At 36.6% G+C, this 19,882-nt stretch overlaps 1 protein-coding gene across 1 annotated transcript in view; it reads right to left on the bottom strand.

The window, feature by feature from the left end:
• Positions 1 to 19,882, bottom strand: part of LOC115295371 (estrogen receptor) — a 247,261-nt gene that overhangs the window by 160,820 nt on the left and 66,559 nt on the right. Inside the window, exon 3 of the mRNA XM_029943253.1 lies at positions 3,927 to 4,262. Coding sequence (XP_029799113.1) covers positions 3,927 to 4,262 — 336 coding nt within the window. The remainder of the gene's footprint in view (positions 1 to 3,926; positions 4,263 to 19,882) is intronic.

Genomic DNA, 19,882 nt, shown 5'->3' with positions numbered 1-19,882 from the left:
ACTCAGGGATATTTGGGAGTTTCCACCATGTGTACTTTGGCTTATTTCTTGAGGTAGCTCATGCATGAGGCTGTCTTCTTTGCAGACTCTGTGTCTTTTCCTCCCACTCTTGTAGATCAGAGTATTGTGGCTTCAGTCTTTCTTATTTTGATAGATGTGGGTGGGTAAAAATTACAGAGCTCCCTACTTCTCCACCATCTTGTCCCATCCCAAAAATGAAACTTTAAAATGTGTTCAAACTTAACTTGCCAAAACTCACCAATATATGTTATACGTAAGCATGATGGTAGCCATAAAGCAAATGCCTATATTAGATAAACAAAAGATAATAAGAATGGAATCTAAGAAAACCACTGTGAAAGTCATCAAACCACAAAGGAAGAAAGCAAGAGGAAAACAAAAAACAGAGGAACTACAAAACCACCAGAAAACAATTAACAAAAAGGCAACAAGTACACACCTATCAATAATTCTTTAAATGTAAATGAACTAAATCCTCTAATCAAAAGACATGGAGAGACTGAACAAATAAAAAAACAAGATCCAACTGTATGCTGCTTACAACAGACTCAATTCAGGTTTAAGGGCACAAACAGACTGGAAGTGAAAGGACAGAAAAATATACTCCAGGCAAATAGAAACCAAAGAAAGAAGGGGTAGTTATACAAAAGAAACTCAAGAATTTAATTAAAGGCTGTAATAAAAGACAAAAAATCATTATATAATGGTAAAAAGTTCAATCCAACAGGCTAAAGCATGTGCTTTCTTTTTTAAGTATGTATGTATGTATGTATTTTGACAGAAAGACTATGAGTGGGGGAGGGGCACAGAGAGAGAATCCCAACCAGGCTCTGTACTGTTGGTGCAGAGCCCAATGTGGGGCTCGATCTCATAAACTGTGAGATCATGACCTAAGCTGAAGTCAAGAGTTGGAAGCATAACCAACTGAGCCACCCAGGTGTCCTGAAGGTAAAATGTTTGTAAAAATTTATGCTCCCAACAATAGGGCATCTAAATACATAAAATAAACATTTAACAGACTTTAAAAGAGAAATTATCAGCAATACAATAATAATAGAGGACTTGAATACCCCATTTTTAATAATGGATAGATCATCCAGACAAAAAAATCAGTAATAAAACATTGAGCTTAAACAACACACTAGACTTAATGTGAAAGATATTTCATGGTCATGGATTAGAAAAAATAATACTATTATAATGTCTATATTCCCCAAAGCAATATACAGATTCACTGCAATCTCTATCAAAATTCAAATTAGATTTTTCACGGAAATGAAAAAGAAATCCTAGAATTCCTATGGAGCCACAAAGATCCTGAATAGCCAAAACAATTTTAATAAAGAACAAAGCTGGAGGCATAAGCATCACACGTCCTTATTTTAAACTATATTACAAAGCTATGGTAATCAAAAGAGTATGGGATCAACATAAACACACTGACACAGATCAATGGTACAGAATAAAGAGCCCAGAAATAAATCCAAGCATATATGTTCAATTAATTTATGACAAAAGAGAACTAAGAATATAAAATGAGGAAAAGATATTCTCTTCAATAAAAGGTGATGGGAAACTGTACAGCCACATACACAAAAATGAAATTGGATTACTATCTTACACTATACACAAAAATGAATTAAAAATGGACTAAGGACTTGAAAGTAAGACCTGTAACAATAGAACTTCTAGAAGAAAACATAAGAGAAAGAGCTCCCTGACATCAACCTTGGCAATGCTTTTTTTTTTATTTGACACCAGTTGGCTTTTGATGTACAACAGCTGCATTTTAACAGTACACACACACACACACACACACACACACACACACACGCACACGCACACACACAATTTCATTTCTGCCTTTATAGCTTTTTTTAATCATCAAGTAATACGATATAATTTGGTCCAAGGGTTTGGAATCATTCAGGTCTTTTAAACTAATATGATCAAGTGGTTTTGCTATACATCTCATTATTATAAATATGTTTAGTTCTGGGTTTAACAATGAGATAGCTAAACATGGACATATTTCCTTTCTTTTGATTTCTGTCTCCATTTCATTCCTAAATTTAGAAGATGATTCCCATGAATTCTCCATTTACTGGTAATGTACTTGAACTTCATTCCAGCTATTTCATATGCCCTTCAAGTTATTATAATTATAAATGGCATTATGAAAATCTACTGATAAGTATGAAAAGATATATACTTGAGTTCAACAGTGCTCTGGAATTAGTACTGACAAGACTTCAAGACGGAAAATACCAATAAATACCAAAATACTTGCCAATAAAACTTAACAGCAACCAAGAGTTGGCTCTCAGGTATATGGCCATTATTTGTTTTTTTTCTTTTTTCTCTCCTCCCAAAGTATTCTTTAAAAAGGCAATAACAGAGTTGCCTGAGTAGCCTAGTAGATTAAGCGCCTGATCTTGGCTCAGGTCATGATCTCACAGCTCGTGAGTTCAAGCCTCATGTCGGGCTCTGTGCCGACAGTTCAGAGCCTGGACTTTGCTGCAGATTCTGTGTGTGTGTCTCTCTCCCTGCCCCTCCCTCCCTTTCTCTCTCTCTCAAAAATAAATAAACACCAAAAAAATTTTAAAGGCAGTAACAAATATAAAGACAAAACTTATTACCACATTACACTTAAATTCCAATGATTGCTTATCATAGATCTGCTCCACATGAGACTGTTAAGCTAGGTTGGTGCTCAATAAAACTCTTAATTTCAAAGATGGCCAAGACTTTTTATTTGCCAGTTGGACTGACCCTAAAAATCTAAATATGCCTGTCAATCCCCATGTTTCCATTTAACGCAATCTCCACCACCTAAATGAATGCCCTCTCTCAAAGTGGGATCAAACATTGCTGCCTCCTTATGCGAAGAGGTTGCCAACTTATTCAAATTTTACATGTTAATGTATGTAAATATACAAAACCATGTCTCCATGTGTCAGACACATGTGTCAGGTCAGACATGTCCACTTGGTCCATAATTGGTGAACCTTAAAATGCAAAACTCCACATTTATTTAGTCTAATAAAAACCATCGCATACTTCACAGGTAACAATTTCTCATATTATAAGAAACCAAATGAGATAATCTCTGTCTAAAACCATTACTCATTTGATCTATAAGCCCAGAGAAAAGATGTTTAACTTCCTCTTGCCTTGGTTCATCTATGTTAGTTCCCAAATGGATATGTTGGGGCATGGAGGAGGTCACTTTCTAGACTTGTTTCCATAATAAATAGAATTCTTCTCCCTGAACAATAGAGCCAACAGTCAAGTTTTACAGGAACAGCAGTTCTGAGAGAATCAACTGAAGGACCAAGTGTCACTTCAACCAGTGTATCTTTCTACCAGCTCTTCTTAGGGATGCAAACCTATTTTATTTTTCTTTTGTATTACCTTTCTCCTAAAATATTGAGTAGAAAGTTGAGTAAATAATTGGCATTCAGTCAAGACACCCATTATTATCTCTTTAGTCTGTAAAGATCTCAAAAGTTCTTAAAAGGTAAAACTGTTTATTAATAACTAAGGTAGCTGAACAAACATCCTCAATATTACAAATCTGTAGTGCCTGGATCACGCTGTGTGAAACATTTCTGACAGTGCAAACACATAATATCACATGCATTTATTATGTGGTGCCCATTCCAGATTTTTTAGCTAAATATAAGTAATGTCAGGTTAAAGACTTTAATCTTCATGATTCTGATTTGAAAACATCGTTTCCTAACTTCCAGGAGAATTACAGTATGTTGATAGTGAAAATTAACAAATTGGATGTAACCTTGAAACCAGTTAGATAGCAAGCCGTGGTGTCCCACCGCCCCTCCCATGACAGCACAACCAGTAGTTTCAACTCCTAAAATAAATGTCAAGTTTAGTGTTCTTACCTGGTACCCTCTTTGCCCAGTTGATCATGTGAACCAGCTCCCTGTCAGCAAGGTTGGTCAGCAAACCCATCATCGAAGCCTCACTGAAGGGTCTGGAAGGATCGTAGTCAGAATAGATTAGGGGGGGCTCAGCCTCCAACAAGGCACTGACTATCTGATCGGCTGTCAGGGACAAGGCTGGGCTGTTCTTCTTAGTATACTTAATCAAGAGAGGGCTTGACCAAAGGTTGGAAGTCCTCACATCTCCGGAGGACCCCACTTCATTCCTGCCCTCCCCTTCATCTCTCTGCCGCTTGTGTTTCGACATTCTTCCTCCTCTTCGGTCTTTCCGTATCCCTGAGAACACAGAAAAGAAAAATCATCAGTTTATTTTCTTCTCATGTAAATTTCCATACTAAAACCACCTTCCACGCTAATAGCCCTCACTTTATTGACATAAATATTTTGAGGCACAGGTAGGTGTGCTAGTAGGTGTTTAACAAGCAGCTGCCTAAGGGGAGAAAAGGGGCTTCGATTTGTAGCATTCTCCAATTTCTCTGGTGTAAATACTCCCGCCATGCAAATTTCAAGCTACTTGTCTGACATGGAGCAGCTTACAAAACTCCCAAAAAGTTCACAGTAGAATTTTGTGAGCCAGCACACGTTGAATCTGACGAACTGTATGAGTGTGAGTGTGTGTATGTATGTGTGTGTGTAACAGATGCTATAAAAAGAACAAAATTATAATGATTATTCTTGAAATATGGCTTAGCAACAAAGACTGCTTCTGCTATGAATATTCTTTTAACAGTAAATTTAAAAGGCACTGAGAAAAGCACTTTGTTACCATCTCATTGTCCAAATAGGTGTCTTAATGGAAGACACTGAAGGTGAATGACTTATCTAAATTGTATCTCACAGCCTCAGGATCCCACATGTGCACAAGTCTTTGATTGCTGCTGAGCTGCACCTTATCACCTCAGTACTTTACCTAAGACCTTCAAGTAGATTACTCAGTTCTAAGATTTTCACAAATGTATTTCTCTTTCCCGAATAGAAAAGCTTTAAAATAGGTGAAAACAATTTTCTCCCGAATATTTACCCAGGTGTGGTTCTCACTAACTAAATTGTAAAGAGAAGGAGAATCCAGTCTCTTGCAGTGATTCTTTGTGGTTTCAGCTCAGCATCTTTTTTCTTTCTAACATTTTTAATGTTTTAGTTTTTGAAAGAGAGCAAAGTGGGGGAGGGGCAGAGAGAGATGGGGACAGAGAATCCATAGCAAGCTCTGCACTGACAGGCCAACGGCAGCAAGCCCAATGCGGGGCTCGAACCCATGAACTGTAAGATCATGACCTGAGCTGAAGTCGGACACTCAACAGAGCCAGCAGTCAGCTCAGCATCTTAATCTGGAAAAGGCCAAATGACACCAAAATGTGTCAGCAGAAACAAGTCTCATAGAAAGATAAAAATTAACACAGGCTTCTGTATTTTCAAAACTGTTCATATAAAAAAAAATGTTCGTCTCTCCAAAATAAGCTGAACAGCAACAGTTAAATAATCATTTTGGTAAAAAGTTAATATAATTATTTTTAATGTTAAAGACATGAGTAGTACACACTCTTTACAATACATTATGTTTTCTCTCACCCCATAACAAATGAATAACTAATATCGAAACTTTTTCTATTCTGTTCTAATTTATCAAGCAATTTGGACAAATATGTGGCTGTAATTTTTTTCTGCATAACTTTAAAAAAATTTTAATAAATATTTTTAAATGTTTATTTATTTTTGAGAGATAGGAGATACAGAGAGAGCATGAGCAGAGTAGGGGCAGAGAGAGAGGAAGACACAGAATCCAAAGCAGGCTCCAGGCTCTGAGCTGTCAGCACAGAGACCATTGCGGGCCTCAAACCCACAAACCACTAGATCATGACCTGAGCCAAAGTCAGGCACTTAACTGACTGAGCCACCCAGGTGTCCCTTATGTGTAACTTTTACTCTTATAGGTCTAGATTAGACATATTAGACAATTCCCTCAAAATATAATGAAGTCACAGACTCTTCCTATTTGTTCAGTATTAAACATTTATCAGAACTCTTGGAATAAGAAGTAAAAGTAAAGATTATTATCACTAATACACACTCACCATGAATCTTAAGCACTTTATATACACTTTACATGAAAGCACTTTACAATTAACTTAATCCTCACAATAATCTTGTAAGGTTAATATTGGGAAACATCTATGTAGGAAGGTTAATGAACTTGTCCAAGACCATTCTCAACTAAGTATGACTCGAGATCCTGGCTCTTAAATGAAGATGTTTTTATGGTTAACAGTTTTAGAATTTTATCAATTGTCAACAAAGTTGATGAATTTTAAAATATCCAGAAGTAAAAAAAAGTGGGATGAGAACAGTTGTATCTGACCAGCCATTGTCCTTAGTCAGGCTTTTCAATTAGTTCATCGTGAACTATGTTCATGAGATAAGAGTATCTGGATTAAGGAAGATGATACACTCTACTCTCAATGTATCAGCACGTACCTGAATTTTCACACCCACGGCTGAATACGGCATATATAAGCAAAATAGACTTATTTAGATTGGAGTAAGTAGGATGGTGGGGAGGTGTGAAATCACATCACACAGAGATCAACTGAGGAACAAAGAGGGGTTAGTGTAGAAAAAAGAACACTTAGAGGAAACAGGAGTGTCATCCTCAACTGGGCTATCTTCTAAAGATGGTGTTATGGTCTGAACACTTATGTCCCCCGAAATTCGTATGTTGAAATCAAAGTGATGGTACTTGGAGGTGGAGTCTTTGGTAGGTAGTTACATCATGAGAGTACATCCCTCATGAATGGGTGAATGGCCTCAAAAGAGGCCAGGGAGCTAGGATGAGCTTGCTCTCTCTACTACGTGAGGGTACGGGACAACAGCTGTCTCAAGCCAGGAAGCAGGCTCTATTCAGACACCAGATCTGCTGATACCTTGATCCTGGGCTTCCCAAAGTCCAGAACCTTGAAAGATAAATGTTTGTTGTTTAAGCCATGCAGTCTTTGGTATCTCTGTTATAGGAACACATACTACCTGAGAGATGGGTTTGATTTGCTCTTTATGAGCCCAAATGGTAACACAGAAGAAATATGTGGAAACTGTGAGCAGAGTTCAATATAAGGAGGCAGTTTGCAATAGTCAAATCAGACAACAACGACAGAATCTACTTCCACAGGAAATGGTATATCAGATAACTAGAGGTTTTCAATAAAAAGCTAGCTGAAAAATTAAAAATTTTAATGTTTATTTATTTTTGAGAAACAGAGAGACAGAGTGTGAGCAGGGGAGGGCCAGAGAGAGAGGGAGACAGTGAATCCCAAGCAGGTTCCAGGGTCTGAGCTGTCAGCACAGAGCCCGACACTGAGCTCAAACTCATGAACTGTGAGATCATGACCTGATCTGAGGTTGGACATTTAACCAACTGAGCCACCTAGGTACGCCTAACTGAAAACTTTATGGAGATGTTACTGAAGGGATTCAATTATCGAGTGAGCATTTGCACTAGGTGACCTTCAATATACCTTCTCAAGACTGTATGACTCCATGGCTTTCTGTTTGTAATGAAAGACCAGTAGCTTTGAAATAAAAAATGGGGGGTAAAGTAAAAGCAAAAAATTCCTTTAGGGTCACTTTTCTCAAGAAATTCTGAAGTTAGAATTTTGAGAGGATGAATTTTCATTGGTGTTTTACCTGCTCTGGGTGGGCACTGGTGTAAAAAAAAATGCATTGTTTTTCAGTATTAGTATATTATTCAAATATTTTTTTTCTCTACAACTTTAGAAGGAGGTTGATAATGTGAACAGATCTTATAGGAAATCTGCAGCAGCAAAGAAAACTTTTTAATATCAGATTATGTGGAAAGATAAAAGCAAGAGATTTGACTAAAGGAAAAAAATGGCTAAAGATGATACTGTTTTTAATGGAGAACCAGGGGGAGCAGAGGAGGGAGAGAGTGTTGGGGAGAGAGAGGGACGCAAAACTTGAGAGACTATTGAATGCTGAGAATGAACTGAGGGTTGAGGGGGAAGGGGGAGGGGGGAAAAGAGGTGGTGGTGATGGTGGAGGGCACTTAAGGGGAAGAGCACTGGGTGTTGTATGGAAACCAATTTGACAATAAAATATTATGGAAAAAAAAAAAAGATGATACTGTTTTTCCTAAGATGAAATCATGAGATACCTGATCACAACTACACATAAACATTTTACTTTTTAAAAACAAAGTCTATGTTTTCTATTATAAATGTAATTTATTTTTTAAATATTTCAAAAGTAAAGACAATGAGATAGAAAGTTAACAAAACAAAACATAGTATTACCACCCATTTTAACAGGCCCCAGCAGTCATAATACAGACATATTGGTTCCAGAAAAAGGATTTTTGACTCAATTCAGGTACTAGTAGCAGCAGGTATCAATTTTATCAAAGTCTTAGTTCATTTGGAAGAAAAAAATTGTTCACTACTTATTAAGTATATTCACAGATGATACAGTGGTAAACAAAGACAGATTATGGTACCTTCCATTAAGTTTTCAGCTTGGAAGGAGAAAGACATCAATTTAGAATCATTCAGTATTCACTGGATGAATGAATGAATGAATGAATGAACTGCCCAAAACATAATGGAAGGGAGGAGTAAATGAAGGAGGAGGAGACCAGAATGTTCCTCTAAGGGAAGGAGTTACATTTAAGCCAAATAGTGAAATTCCTTTCTTGGAGACATTTAGTAGTCTACTCGGAGTGAGTTGAGTCTCAACAAACACATGATCTAGGATGTTGAACCCAAGACAAAATAGCCCCAGATTTGGCCTGTATAACAATAAGACACAACTCGAGAGACCAAAGAAAGAGCTGCATATTTATGAAATCATCAAAAAGTCAAATAGGGAATGATGAATTCAATTAGCACTAACAAATATGTTGTCTAATTTACCCCAGAGTGCTCTATATTTTTCAAATGGCAAAGTCCCTAGGAAATGTACAAATAGAACAAAAATAGAAAATTGTGCGTATAATGTGGCCAACTAGATGTGGTAGGCTCCTAGGGTGGAGCTCAATGAGGAAGGCATCTTTTTCCACTTGTAAGTAGTAACTGTCACATTACCAGTGACATACCAGTGTCATCTGCCAGTGACAATATTACATAATATTTTATAGTGGTTCAAAAAAATCAAACTGGAATTGAGTGGAAGAAGGTAAAAAAACAACAAATGACCCAAATTCTATCTCTATTTTAACCTAGGTTAAATAAGAATTGCAGACCCGAACCAATGATTACAGGCTGTGTTGCTATGGAACACGCAGCCGGTTCTTAATTATATACAGTGATGGAGCAGAGGAGTGACAAGCATAACTGAAACCCAAAGTAAAATTAAAACCTCTACGCTCCCCACCAACACATTTTCCAGAATTATTTGGAGAGCAGCAACCTAGGTTGATACGTATTTTACTTAAGCTGGCTTCCTTCTGTCCAACATATTTTAACTATCAGTGAAAAAAACAAAAGAACAAAAATAAGTCCACAAAGCAGAGGGATAAAAACGATTAGCTTAGATCATGCAAATATCAAACAGGTGGGCTCTTAATCAAGACATTTATTTGCAACAAATAGCATTTTAGCTTGTAATGCCATATAAGCAAGATGTAGTGTCATTCAGTCCCCAAACTGTCCTCTTCCAGAATGACTGAGTAAAATATTCAGCAGGACAGGACAAATGTCCTGCAGTGGACATACCTGTATACACACATTAGCTCTCAGGTGTGTCACTGACTAGACAATACTTATATCAAAGCTGGTTTCCCTACACTCCCTTTTGAGATTGTTAAGCTTACAAAAATACACGGGTTTCCCACTGGTTTCATATAAGGGATCAAGAAAATAAATGATCTCTCAACCAGCAAGCCCACCAGTAAGTGTGAAATGCCACCAGTTTGAATTTTCTTCCCTGGGGTTAAGCCTTCTCTAAAATCCTTGTCACACTGTTCTAAGGATTTAGAAAGGCTGAGTATAAAACTTCCACTTAGCTCTCACGGTGAATTTAAGTTATTCTAATCCACTAGGAAGTGTTAACTTAAGGGAATTTATTAAATTAGTAACACAGGCAACTGGAATGGAATAAAAGGGAGAAAGAAGGTGCATGAGGCTCTCTCTAGATTAAGGTGAACAGGAAGGAATCTTTTCCAAGGCTGCCTGGGATTTGAGAGGCTATGGGGCAGCTCAGGAGCTGAGTTTTGGCAAGGAGAACGGGTCTGAAGACATATCAATTACTTAAACAACTATATCCTGGCCCTAAAATAAAAACCTCTGTCCTAAGGTATCACACTAGATAGTCTGAAAGATCACTTCTAATTACTTCAGAGCTCTGTTTAATCACTCTTTCTTCTTCATTCTTTAAATTCTTTTGCTTGGCCATTATATCTCAGGAAAAATTAATGTTATCTCTGAATATTCCTTAATTAAAAGAATTCATTAGGTTGTTTGCTTCTAATGGAGTCTCCTTTTTAAATTTTCTTTTTCTGAAAAGATCATTTTTCTTAATACCCTGTGCCTCTACAAAAAGCTAGTATAACTTTAGTAATTTTTCCAGTTCCCTCAGACTACGTTAATGTATTATTAAACATTTCACACATTTGCATAATCACCTCTCTTTTGTTTCTCAATAATTTCACATTATTCATGAGATATGAAAAAGCCAGACAAAGAAACACACTAAAAGCTTTCTAATTCAATATGTTGAGGAAAACAAAAGTTGTAATTAGTTGAGAATTAAATAAAGGTAAGAGCTAATAAACTCGCTCCAGAGAAACTCACCTGCATCAGTTCTAATGCTTTATCTTCAAATACTAGAAATGAATCTTATAAGGTAGGAACTGTTATAGTCCACGATCTAACAGAAGAAATAGGCTTAGAGTAACTAGCATGCAACAGGTCACACCAAGAGCAGCTCAGATTTGAACCTGAGTAAATTATGTAATTGTAAATTATTATTAATATTGCCATAGCCTCTAAGTGTATGAAATCAGGGGACTATGAATTATCCCATTCTTTTAGAGTTACGTAATGTTCTTTCCCTGCTTCTTTCACATCCAACAAATCATTCCCACCTAGTATTTCCTCACGTATTTCTTCCTTGAGTCTCTACTTTATTGTCTTCACTGCCATCATCTTAGTTCAAACTCCTATCCCTTCTTGCCCAAATCAATGCAGCAGCTCCTAATTCATTTTCTTGCCTACCTCAACCTCCCTTCTAGTCCAATTAACTGGTAATTGATTAATCTCCACTACATATGCATTTCATCCTGTTACTGTCTGTATAAATCCCTCAAAGACTTCCTTAGCTTACTGCAGGTTAACTGTGTGCTGAAGACTCAATCAACAGTTCTGGGGAAGGATCAGAGGTGATGTGGTTGGAGCTTCTGGTCACCTATTTTTCCCTTTTGTCTGTGTGTGTGTATGTTGTATTAGGATTAGAAAAATAACTTCTTTCTAAGAGGGTTTACTGGTTTTATTTTACATTTAAAAAGCTACTGACTTACTGAATAAAATCAAACATTACATTGAGACTCATGAATTTCCACAAATAATCTCAAAGTCCTTTGTAAGTCTATTTTTACAATTTGCCTCCACAAACCTTCATTTTTAGGAAACAGGTTTGGACCTGTGCCACTTTTTATAATACTTTCCAATATCACCATCTTTGCTCTTCCTACCTGTCTTGTATTGGCCTCCAAAACCCAAGTAAGATCTCATTTTATCCATATTCAATCTTGGATCCCACCCCAGTTGAGTGGCTCTACCTCCTCCATTCTTGGCAGCTTTTCTTTCCTGTGCTTTTCACTGAACAACTATCATGGGCTTCCTTCTGTGTTTACTTACACCTGAGTTCCCCTTCCCTGAGCTTTGACCTGGAACTCTCTCCAGGGAGGAAACTGGACCAATTGTAGGACTCACTTCATTTACTGGCCCTTTCTCGAGAAGCAATGTCCCACATTGCCTGATATTCAAGGCTTATAAACCATTGTTTCATATATTTTATCCATATATATTTATATATTTTATTTTAAAATATTTCTGGCGGGAGGCAATATGGTTAGAACTGAAAATATGCAAATCTACTATTACTGACAGAAAGAAATTTCATCATCTCCCTGTCAATAACTTATAGCTTAAATAGGCAGAAAATCAATATGGATAGAATTGATCTCAACAACACTATCAATCAACTCTGATCTAGCTGATATTTAGAGAGCTGTGTTCATCAAACAACAAATGAATACATGTTATTCTCAAGTTCCAAGATAGACTACATTCTAGGCCATAAAAATACCCATAACAAACAGTAAAAAGACAAATAATATAAACTATAAAATAAACTAAAATGTGCTGAAATAAGCTAGAAATCAATGATAGAAAGATACCAGGGACATTCCCAAATATTTGGAAATTAAACAACATATTTTAAAGAACATACGGCACAAGGAAGAAATCCCAATAGAAATTTTTAAGTATTTTTAAATAAATGAAAATGAAAATAACACATCATGATATTTTGGATGTAGGAAAAGCAGTACTTACAGCATTAAAGAAGAAAACTTAAGCACTAACTTCATATATTACATAAGAAGAAAAGTATATCAAAAAACCCAAGCTTCCACATTAGGAAACTAGAGAAAGAAGATCAAGTTAAGACTAAAGCAAGCAGAAAAGAAATAAAAAAAATCAGAAGGAATATTTTAATTGAAAATGGGAGCAAAACAAAGAAAATCATGAAACCAAAACTGTTTTTTTCAAAAGAACAATAAAATTGATACACTTCTAGCCAGAATAATTAATAAAAAAAGAAAGAAGACAATATCACAAATGAGGGTGAAATCCCCATCACTGGTACCATGGACATTAACAGATTAATAAAGAAATACCATGAGCAACTCTACACCCACAAATCTGATAATTTAAATATACTAATTCCTTGAAAGGCACAAACTACCAAAACTACCAACAAGAGATACAAATAACTGGAATATCCCCAAATAAATGGAATCAATAATTAATAATCTTCCCCCAAATTCACTAGGCCCAGGTGGTTTCATTGGTTGTTTCTAAAAATATATATTTAAGAAAGAAACCACGCCAATTCTCTATGGTCTCTTTCAGAAAACAAGAGTAGAGAAAGCACTTTCTAATTCAGTCCATCAGCCCAGAACTACTCTAATACTAAAATCAGATAAAGACATTACAAGAAAGAAAACTACAGGCCAATATCTTTCCTGAGCATTGGCACAAAAATCCTCAACAAATGTTATGGAGTCAAATCCAAGAATATATGAAAGGAATCATACCATGACCAAGTTGGATTTATTCCAGGTATGTAAAGGTAAGTTCAACATTTGAAAATAAATTAATGGTAACCTATCATATATTTCTCTGTTACCACAGAGAAAACAGGAAAAATCATATGATCATATTGGGTGGAACATAAAAAGCATTTGACAAAATTGAATGCCTTTTACATAACAATTTGGCAAGAAAATAAATAAAAGGTATTCAAATTGCTAAGGAAGAAGTAAAATTGTCATTATTTGCACATGACTTGATATCATATAGAAAACTTTAAAGACTCCACCAAAAAACTGTTAGAACAATAAATGAATTCAGTAAAGTTGCAGAATACAAAATCAACATACAGAAATCTGTTAAATTTCTATGTACTAAAAATGAACTATAAGAACAAGAAATTAGTGAGTGCCTCGGTGGCTCTTGATTTCAGCTTAGGTCATGATCTCACTGTTCATGAGACTGAGCCCTGTGTCAGGCTCTCACTGAGAGCACAGAGCTTGCTTGAGATTCTCCTGCCTCTCTGCCCCTCCCCCAACTCTCTCTCTCTCTCTCTCTCTCTCTCTCTCTCTCTCTCTCTCAATAAATAAACATTTTAAAAAGAGAGAGAGATTAAGAAAACAATCCCATTTACAATTGAATCAAAAAGAATAACATCACTAGGAATAAATTTAACCAAGGAGGTGAAAAACCTGTACAGTAAAAACCACAAGACACTGATCAAAAAAATTGAAGAAGATACCAAAAAATGGAAAATGTTCCATGCTCATGAATTAGAAGAATTAATATTGCTAAAATGTCCATACTACCCATAGCAATCTACACATTCAGTGCGATCCCTATCAAAATCCCAATAGCATTTTTCACATAACTAGAACAAACAATTCAAAAATGTGTATGCAACCATAAAAAGAGGCTTAACAGCCAAAACAATCAAGAAAGAACAAAGCTGGAGATAATCACACTCCTGATTTCAAACTATACTACAAAGCTATAACAATCAAAACAGTATAGTATGAGCATAAAAACAGACACATAGGTCAATGTTAACAGGAGAGTTCAGAAATAAACCTCACTCTTATATAGTCAATTAATTTGTGACAAAGGAACCAAGAATATACAATGGGGAATACAGCGTCATCAATAGTGACTGGAAAATTGGACACTCACATGCAAAAGAACATTAGACCACTAACTTATACCATACATAAAAATTAACAGAAAATGGAGTAATGACTTGAATGCAATAATTGAAACCATTAAATTCCTAGAAGAAAACATAGGCAGTAAGCTCCATGACTTTGGCCTTAGCAAAGTTTTTTTTTTTTTTTAATTTAACTCCAAAGGCAAGGAGGAAAAAGGCAAAAATAAATAAATGGGACTACATCAAACTAAAAGGCTAATGCAAGGCAAAGAAAACCATCAACAAAATAAAAAAGCAATTTATTAAATGGGAGAAAATATTTGCAAAACATATATCCAGTAAGGGGTTAATATCCAAAATATACTGAGAACTCATACAACTTAACAATAAAACAAAAACAACCTGATTTAAAAATGGACAGAAAATCTGAATAGACATTTTTACAAAGAAGACATACAGATGGGCAATTGGCACATGAAAATATGTTCAGTGTCCCTAACTATCAGGGAAATACAAATCAAACCTCATGAGATATCACCACATACATGTTAGAATGACTACTGCCAAAAAGACAAGAAATAACAAGTATGAGAAAGGATGTAGAGAAAAGGGAACCATTGCACACTGTCAGTGGAATGTAAACTGCTGCAGCCACTGTGGAAACCAGTATGGATGTTCCTCAAAAAATTAAAAATACAACTACTATATGATCCAGCAACTTCACTTCTGGGTATTTATCCAAAGAATTAGGAAACACAAATTCAAAAAGATGTATGCACACCTATGCTAATTGAAGCATTATTTATAACAGTTCAGATATGGCAACAACCTAAGTGTTCACCAATGAATGAGTGAATAAAGTCAATGCAGTGTGTGCCCAGTGGAATACGACTCGCCATAAAAAAGGAAGGAGATCTTGCCATTTGCAATAACATGGATGAACGTGAAGGTATTATGCCAAGTGAAATAAGTCCAACAGAGAAAGACAAGATTATATGATTCCATTTATACATGAAATCTAAAAAACAAAACAAATGTGCACACAAAACAAAACAAACTCATAAATGCTGAGAACAGATTAGTGGCTGCCAGAAAAGAAGAGGGGGTTGGAGGGTGGGCAAAATGGGTAAAAGGACCCAACTGCATAGTGATGGACTTACAGTGGTGATCATTTTGTAGTATATACAAATATTACATTATAATGTTGTGCACCTGAAACATATATAATGTTCTATGCCAATTTTACTTCAGTTATAGATACAATTCTATAATAATGATTCCATTGTCTTTGGAGAAGACTATAAGGTTGGTCAAGAGGAAAAATTAACGCTATCAGAAACAGCAGCCATAAACGGAAACTACAAAGATTATACCTCTGCTGCTTAAATTTTTTTAAACATTTTTAATTTATTTTTGAGAGAGAGTGCAAGCAGGGGAGGGTCAGAGAGAGAGGGAGATACATAATCCAAGGCAGTCTTCAGGCTCTGAGCTAACTGTCAGCACAGAGCCTGACGTGGGGCTCAAACTCACGAACCAAACCATGAGATCATGACCTGAGCCGAAGCCCGATGCTTAACCGACTGAGGCACCCAGGCACCCTATACCTCAGAGCTTAAAAACTTTTCATTTCCATCTTCAGGATGCAGAATAAGCTTTGTAATTAGACACATAAATTTAGCCCTGTTATATCTTTGTATTTTTTCCTAAAATATAAGAATAGGGGGAGATAAAGATGGATAGAGAGACAGAGAAACATTAGTAAAGATAGAGGAAGAGAGGGAAAGAGAGAGCTGTCTAGAAGGTTCTTCCTCTTTCATGTACTCTCCTTTCCCTTGTCTATTTAACTTTTGCTTATCTCTCTAAATCTGGAGAAACATCCCTTCCTCAAGGAAATTCCCTCTGATCCCCCCTACTAAACAATCAACTAAATGCTGTTTTCATTGCACCCAATGCTTCTTCATAGCACTTACCAAAATTACAACTAAAATATCAATTTACACTTTAATGTTTAAATGACTATGTAATTCCAAGCTGATTATAAGAATGGAGTCAACATATTAAATATGGAGTCAAAATTTAAATTTTTTTTACATTTATTTATTTTTGAGAGACAGAGTGAGACAGAGCATGAGTGGGGAGGGGCAGAGAGAGGAGACAGAATCTAAAGCAGGCTCCAGGCTCTGAGCAAGCATTCAGCACAGAGCCCAACGCGGGGCTTGAACCCACGAACCATGAGGTCATGACCTGAACCAAAGTCGGACACTTAACCAACTAAGCCACCCAGGCACCCTGAAATCAAAGTTTTATAACTTCTGAATCACACAATTCTGCAGTGGACCTCAACATTTATTGCATGTATGAATTCAGTATGCTTATTATCATTTTCAGAGCTAACATTCTTTTCTAAGACTATTAAAATAACTACTGCAATAAAATTGTGTCACAGATATTCAACAACATGATTACAAAAACTATAAGTGTTTAAGATATATATATATATCCCAACTTTATTGGACACTGGATTTCTCTTTAAATATTAAAGAAAAACTAAGTGTTGCTGAGTCTCAGAAATGTATATCACATTTTCATTTTTAACACTGAGCATAACACAAGTCAAAATTATAAGCGGCTCTAATTAAAGAAGTAAAACAATCACAACAAAATATCAAAGACTACTCAGTCGCAAACTACATAAGAGCAACAACTACATCTGTCTTGTTTACTATTAGACATAATTCTCTATTAGACTTCAATAGATAAGTTAGTTGAGTATATAAGTGAGTCTTGGTGTAACCCAAAATCATCCCAATATATTAATAACACAAATTAGACACATTAAAAACATCTTGGATACCATCAATTGTTGGAATTTTATTATAGCAGCCCTCCAAAAAGGTCTTTCTGATAAGGCAATTTACTGTACCTAATTAATTTAAGTATGAGAAATCTAAAACAAATTGCTAAATAAAAGAAGTAAGAATCAGTGTTTCTGCATCTCTCCTGATCCAGCTCTACAACCTAATTAGCCTGTAATCTAACTTATGGTTTGATCCCTTTGTCTCCTCACATCGTTAAGTTCTGCTTTCAGAATCTTCTCTGACTTCGGAGTAAATCTATGAATAGTGTGGAGAAAGTTGTATATGTGATACAAATAGGATCGGTTCATTAATTCCGTTTTCTTTAAAGGTAGTTAGTTACCAATCTTTCCATCAGGCCACTCTCACAACCACCGGTTCACCTCAATTGTCCCCTGTAGTGTTTACCAACTCTGTCCTTCTCCCAGCCCAGCAGCTTATCTACCATCATCTCAATAAATTGCTGTATTCATGAGGAACCCTACTATCCCATGATGTCATCTGCCAGCATGCAAATTCACATAAACTGGCAAGCTCTCTTAACACTAGGGTCCTTTGTGAATTAATTGTCCTTGATGAGTTTATTTGAATACGGATACGGATGAGCAGTGACTCCCCCTGACGGGGCAAAGGGCGCATCTCCCCATTTCCTCCTAAATCTAGAACTCCAGTCATATGGGCTCTAATTGTTCCACTTGCATAGGAGTATCCAGGGCCCACCATGGTAGCCCAACACGTTATCCAAAGCCAGTCTGGGCTCTCTATCATCCCAGGCCCCAGAGCCAGGTTCTTATTTCCTGTGACAACAGGAGCTCAGCAATGATGGAAGGGGACAGCTGCGGCACTAAAACTGAAGAAAACTTAAATTAACATGCGGTCAGCCCTGCCTGGCCATGCCTGTTCCAGCCCAGAGCGGTGCCCACAAGTTTACAACAGCCCAGGTCTCTGCCCTGTGGATCTAGAGTTCTCCGACCCAAGAGCACTTGACAACCACAAACTGCAAAATAACACAGTGATTCTTCTTGGCAATTAGCATGTTTTATGTTTATAACTGGCAAAGTAAAAACTATGCGTTACTGGTTTTGAAGTTAATTTTTCTGTAAAGCAACGTCACTGAGTATTAATCTTTTTCTTTGCCAAATCATATCAGAAAATTAAAACTGACTTTGATAATATTTATTTCAAATTTAATTTTTAAAAAGATCACATCACTCCTATTCAGGCTTGTTGCTGCACTGTTTAAAAAAAAAAAAAAAAGTCCCTTATAGGTGAAGCAACCGAAGAGGTAGGCCTCATATAAGAATGCCTTGTTCTGGAATTCTCCCGAAAGTCTGGGTAGCGAGTGCCAAGAATAGAAAATCAATCACAGGTCACCACACCTTTAGCTGCATGTCAAATCATGTCACCTCATTCGAGCACAGAAACTAAGATTCAAGGCCCAAATCAAGCAAAGGGTATTAACAAACCACATTTGTTCTCAATGACATCCATTTTTTAAAAATTCTTCTAATGTTTATTCATTTTTGAGAGAGAGAGAGAGTCAGCATGAGCAGGGGAGGGCCAGAGAGAAAGCAGAAGACACAAAACGCAAAGTAGGCTCCAGGTTCTGCCCTGTCAGTGCAGAGCTCAACACAGGGTTCGAACTCCCAAACCGTGAGATCATGACCTGAACCAAAGTCGATGCTTAACCAACTGAGCCACCCAGGTACTCCTCAATGATATCCATTTTAATCTAAAAGTATAATGTTCACTCTTAAAACTACATGCACTTTAATAAAAAGCCTACTAAGAAAGCCTTGTTTCTAGGGACAGCTGTGGCAGGCTGTTCTATAAGAATCTGATTTATTAATAATAAAATTTATGGGGTGAGGGGAAAAGCAATACATATTTTTCTTGCCTGGCTTCGTTTCCCTGTAATATCTTAGTGATGAGTCTCCCACTGGCAGGCCTTCTGTAGTCAAGAGGAATAAATAAGACACCAAGGTTCAGCCTGTGAAGTTCTCTCTCTTTTCTCCCATCCCTTAGCTGTTCTGCAACTCAGACCTGCAGTTTTCCTTCTCCGACTTGAAAAAGAAATAGTTTGTCTCCCCACCTCCCCATGGGTCTCTTCATCTCATGCCAATCTGTGCAGTTAGATACAAATAAAGTCCCTCTTGTCTTTAATTTGGTCATGGATGAGTCTTCCTAGCCATGCTTGAGTCACCGACAGCCAATCACATTGTCTTGGACAAGCAGAGCCTGCCAGTCGGACAGATTCAAACAATAATTCTACAAGTGGATCACAGACCAGTCCGCCCATAGCTTCCCATTTAACAAATCGTCGGAGAGCATGTCAGATTTCCTGAAGCTTAAAGGGGGTTACTGCTTTCTATAAAGTTTCACTTGTGAACTCTGTCCTGAGGCTTGGGACAAATTAAAGGCCCAATAAGTACCTGTTAAATGATGAATTCCTGTCACATCCTAGTGGCTAACAGAAATCACCATGGCTCCTTTCCTAAAATATTGATCTGAACAACTACTAGTATTAGAAGGATTATGAATTGACAATTATCAACAGCCTTAATGATCACAAAGTTCTATCAC

This window comes from Suricata suricatta, chromosome 7, assembly GCF_006229205.1.
Source record: "Suricata suricatta isolate VVHF042 chromosome 7, meerkat_22Aug2017_6uvM2_HiC, whole genome shotgun sequence".
Classification (NCBI taxonomy): Eukaryota; Metazoa; Chordata; class Mammalia; order Carnivora; family Herpestidae; genus Suricata; species Suricata suricatta.
Note: the sequence above shows the minus strand (reverse complement) of the source record. Positions and strands in the feature narration are given on the sequence as shown.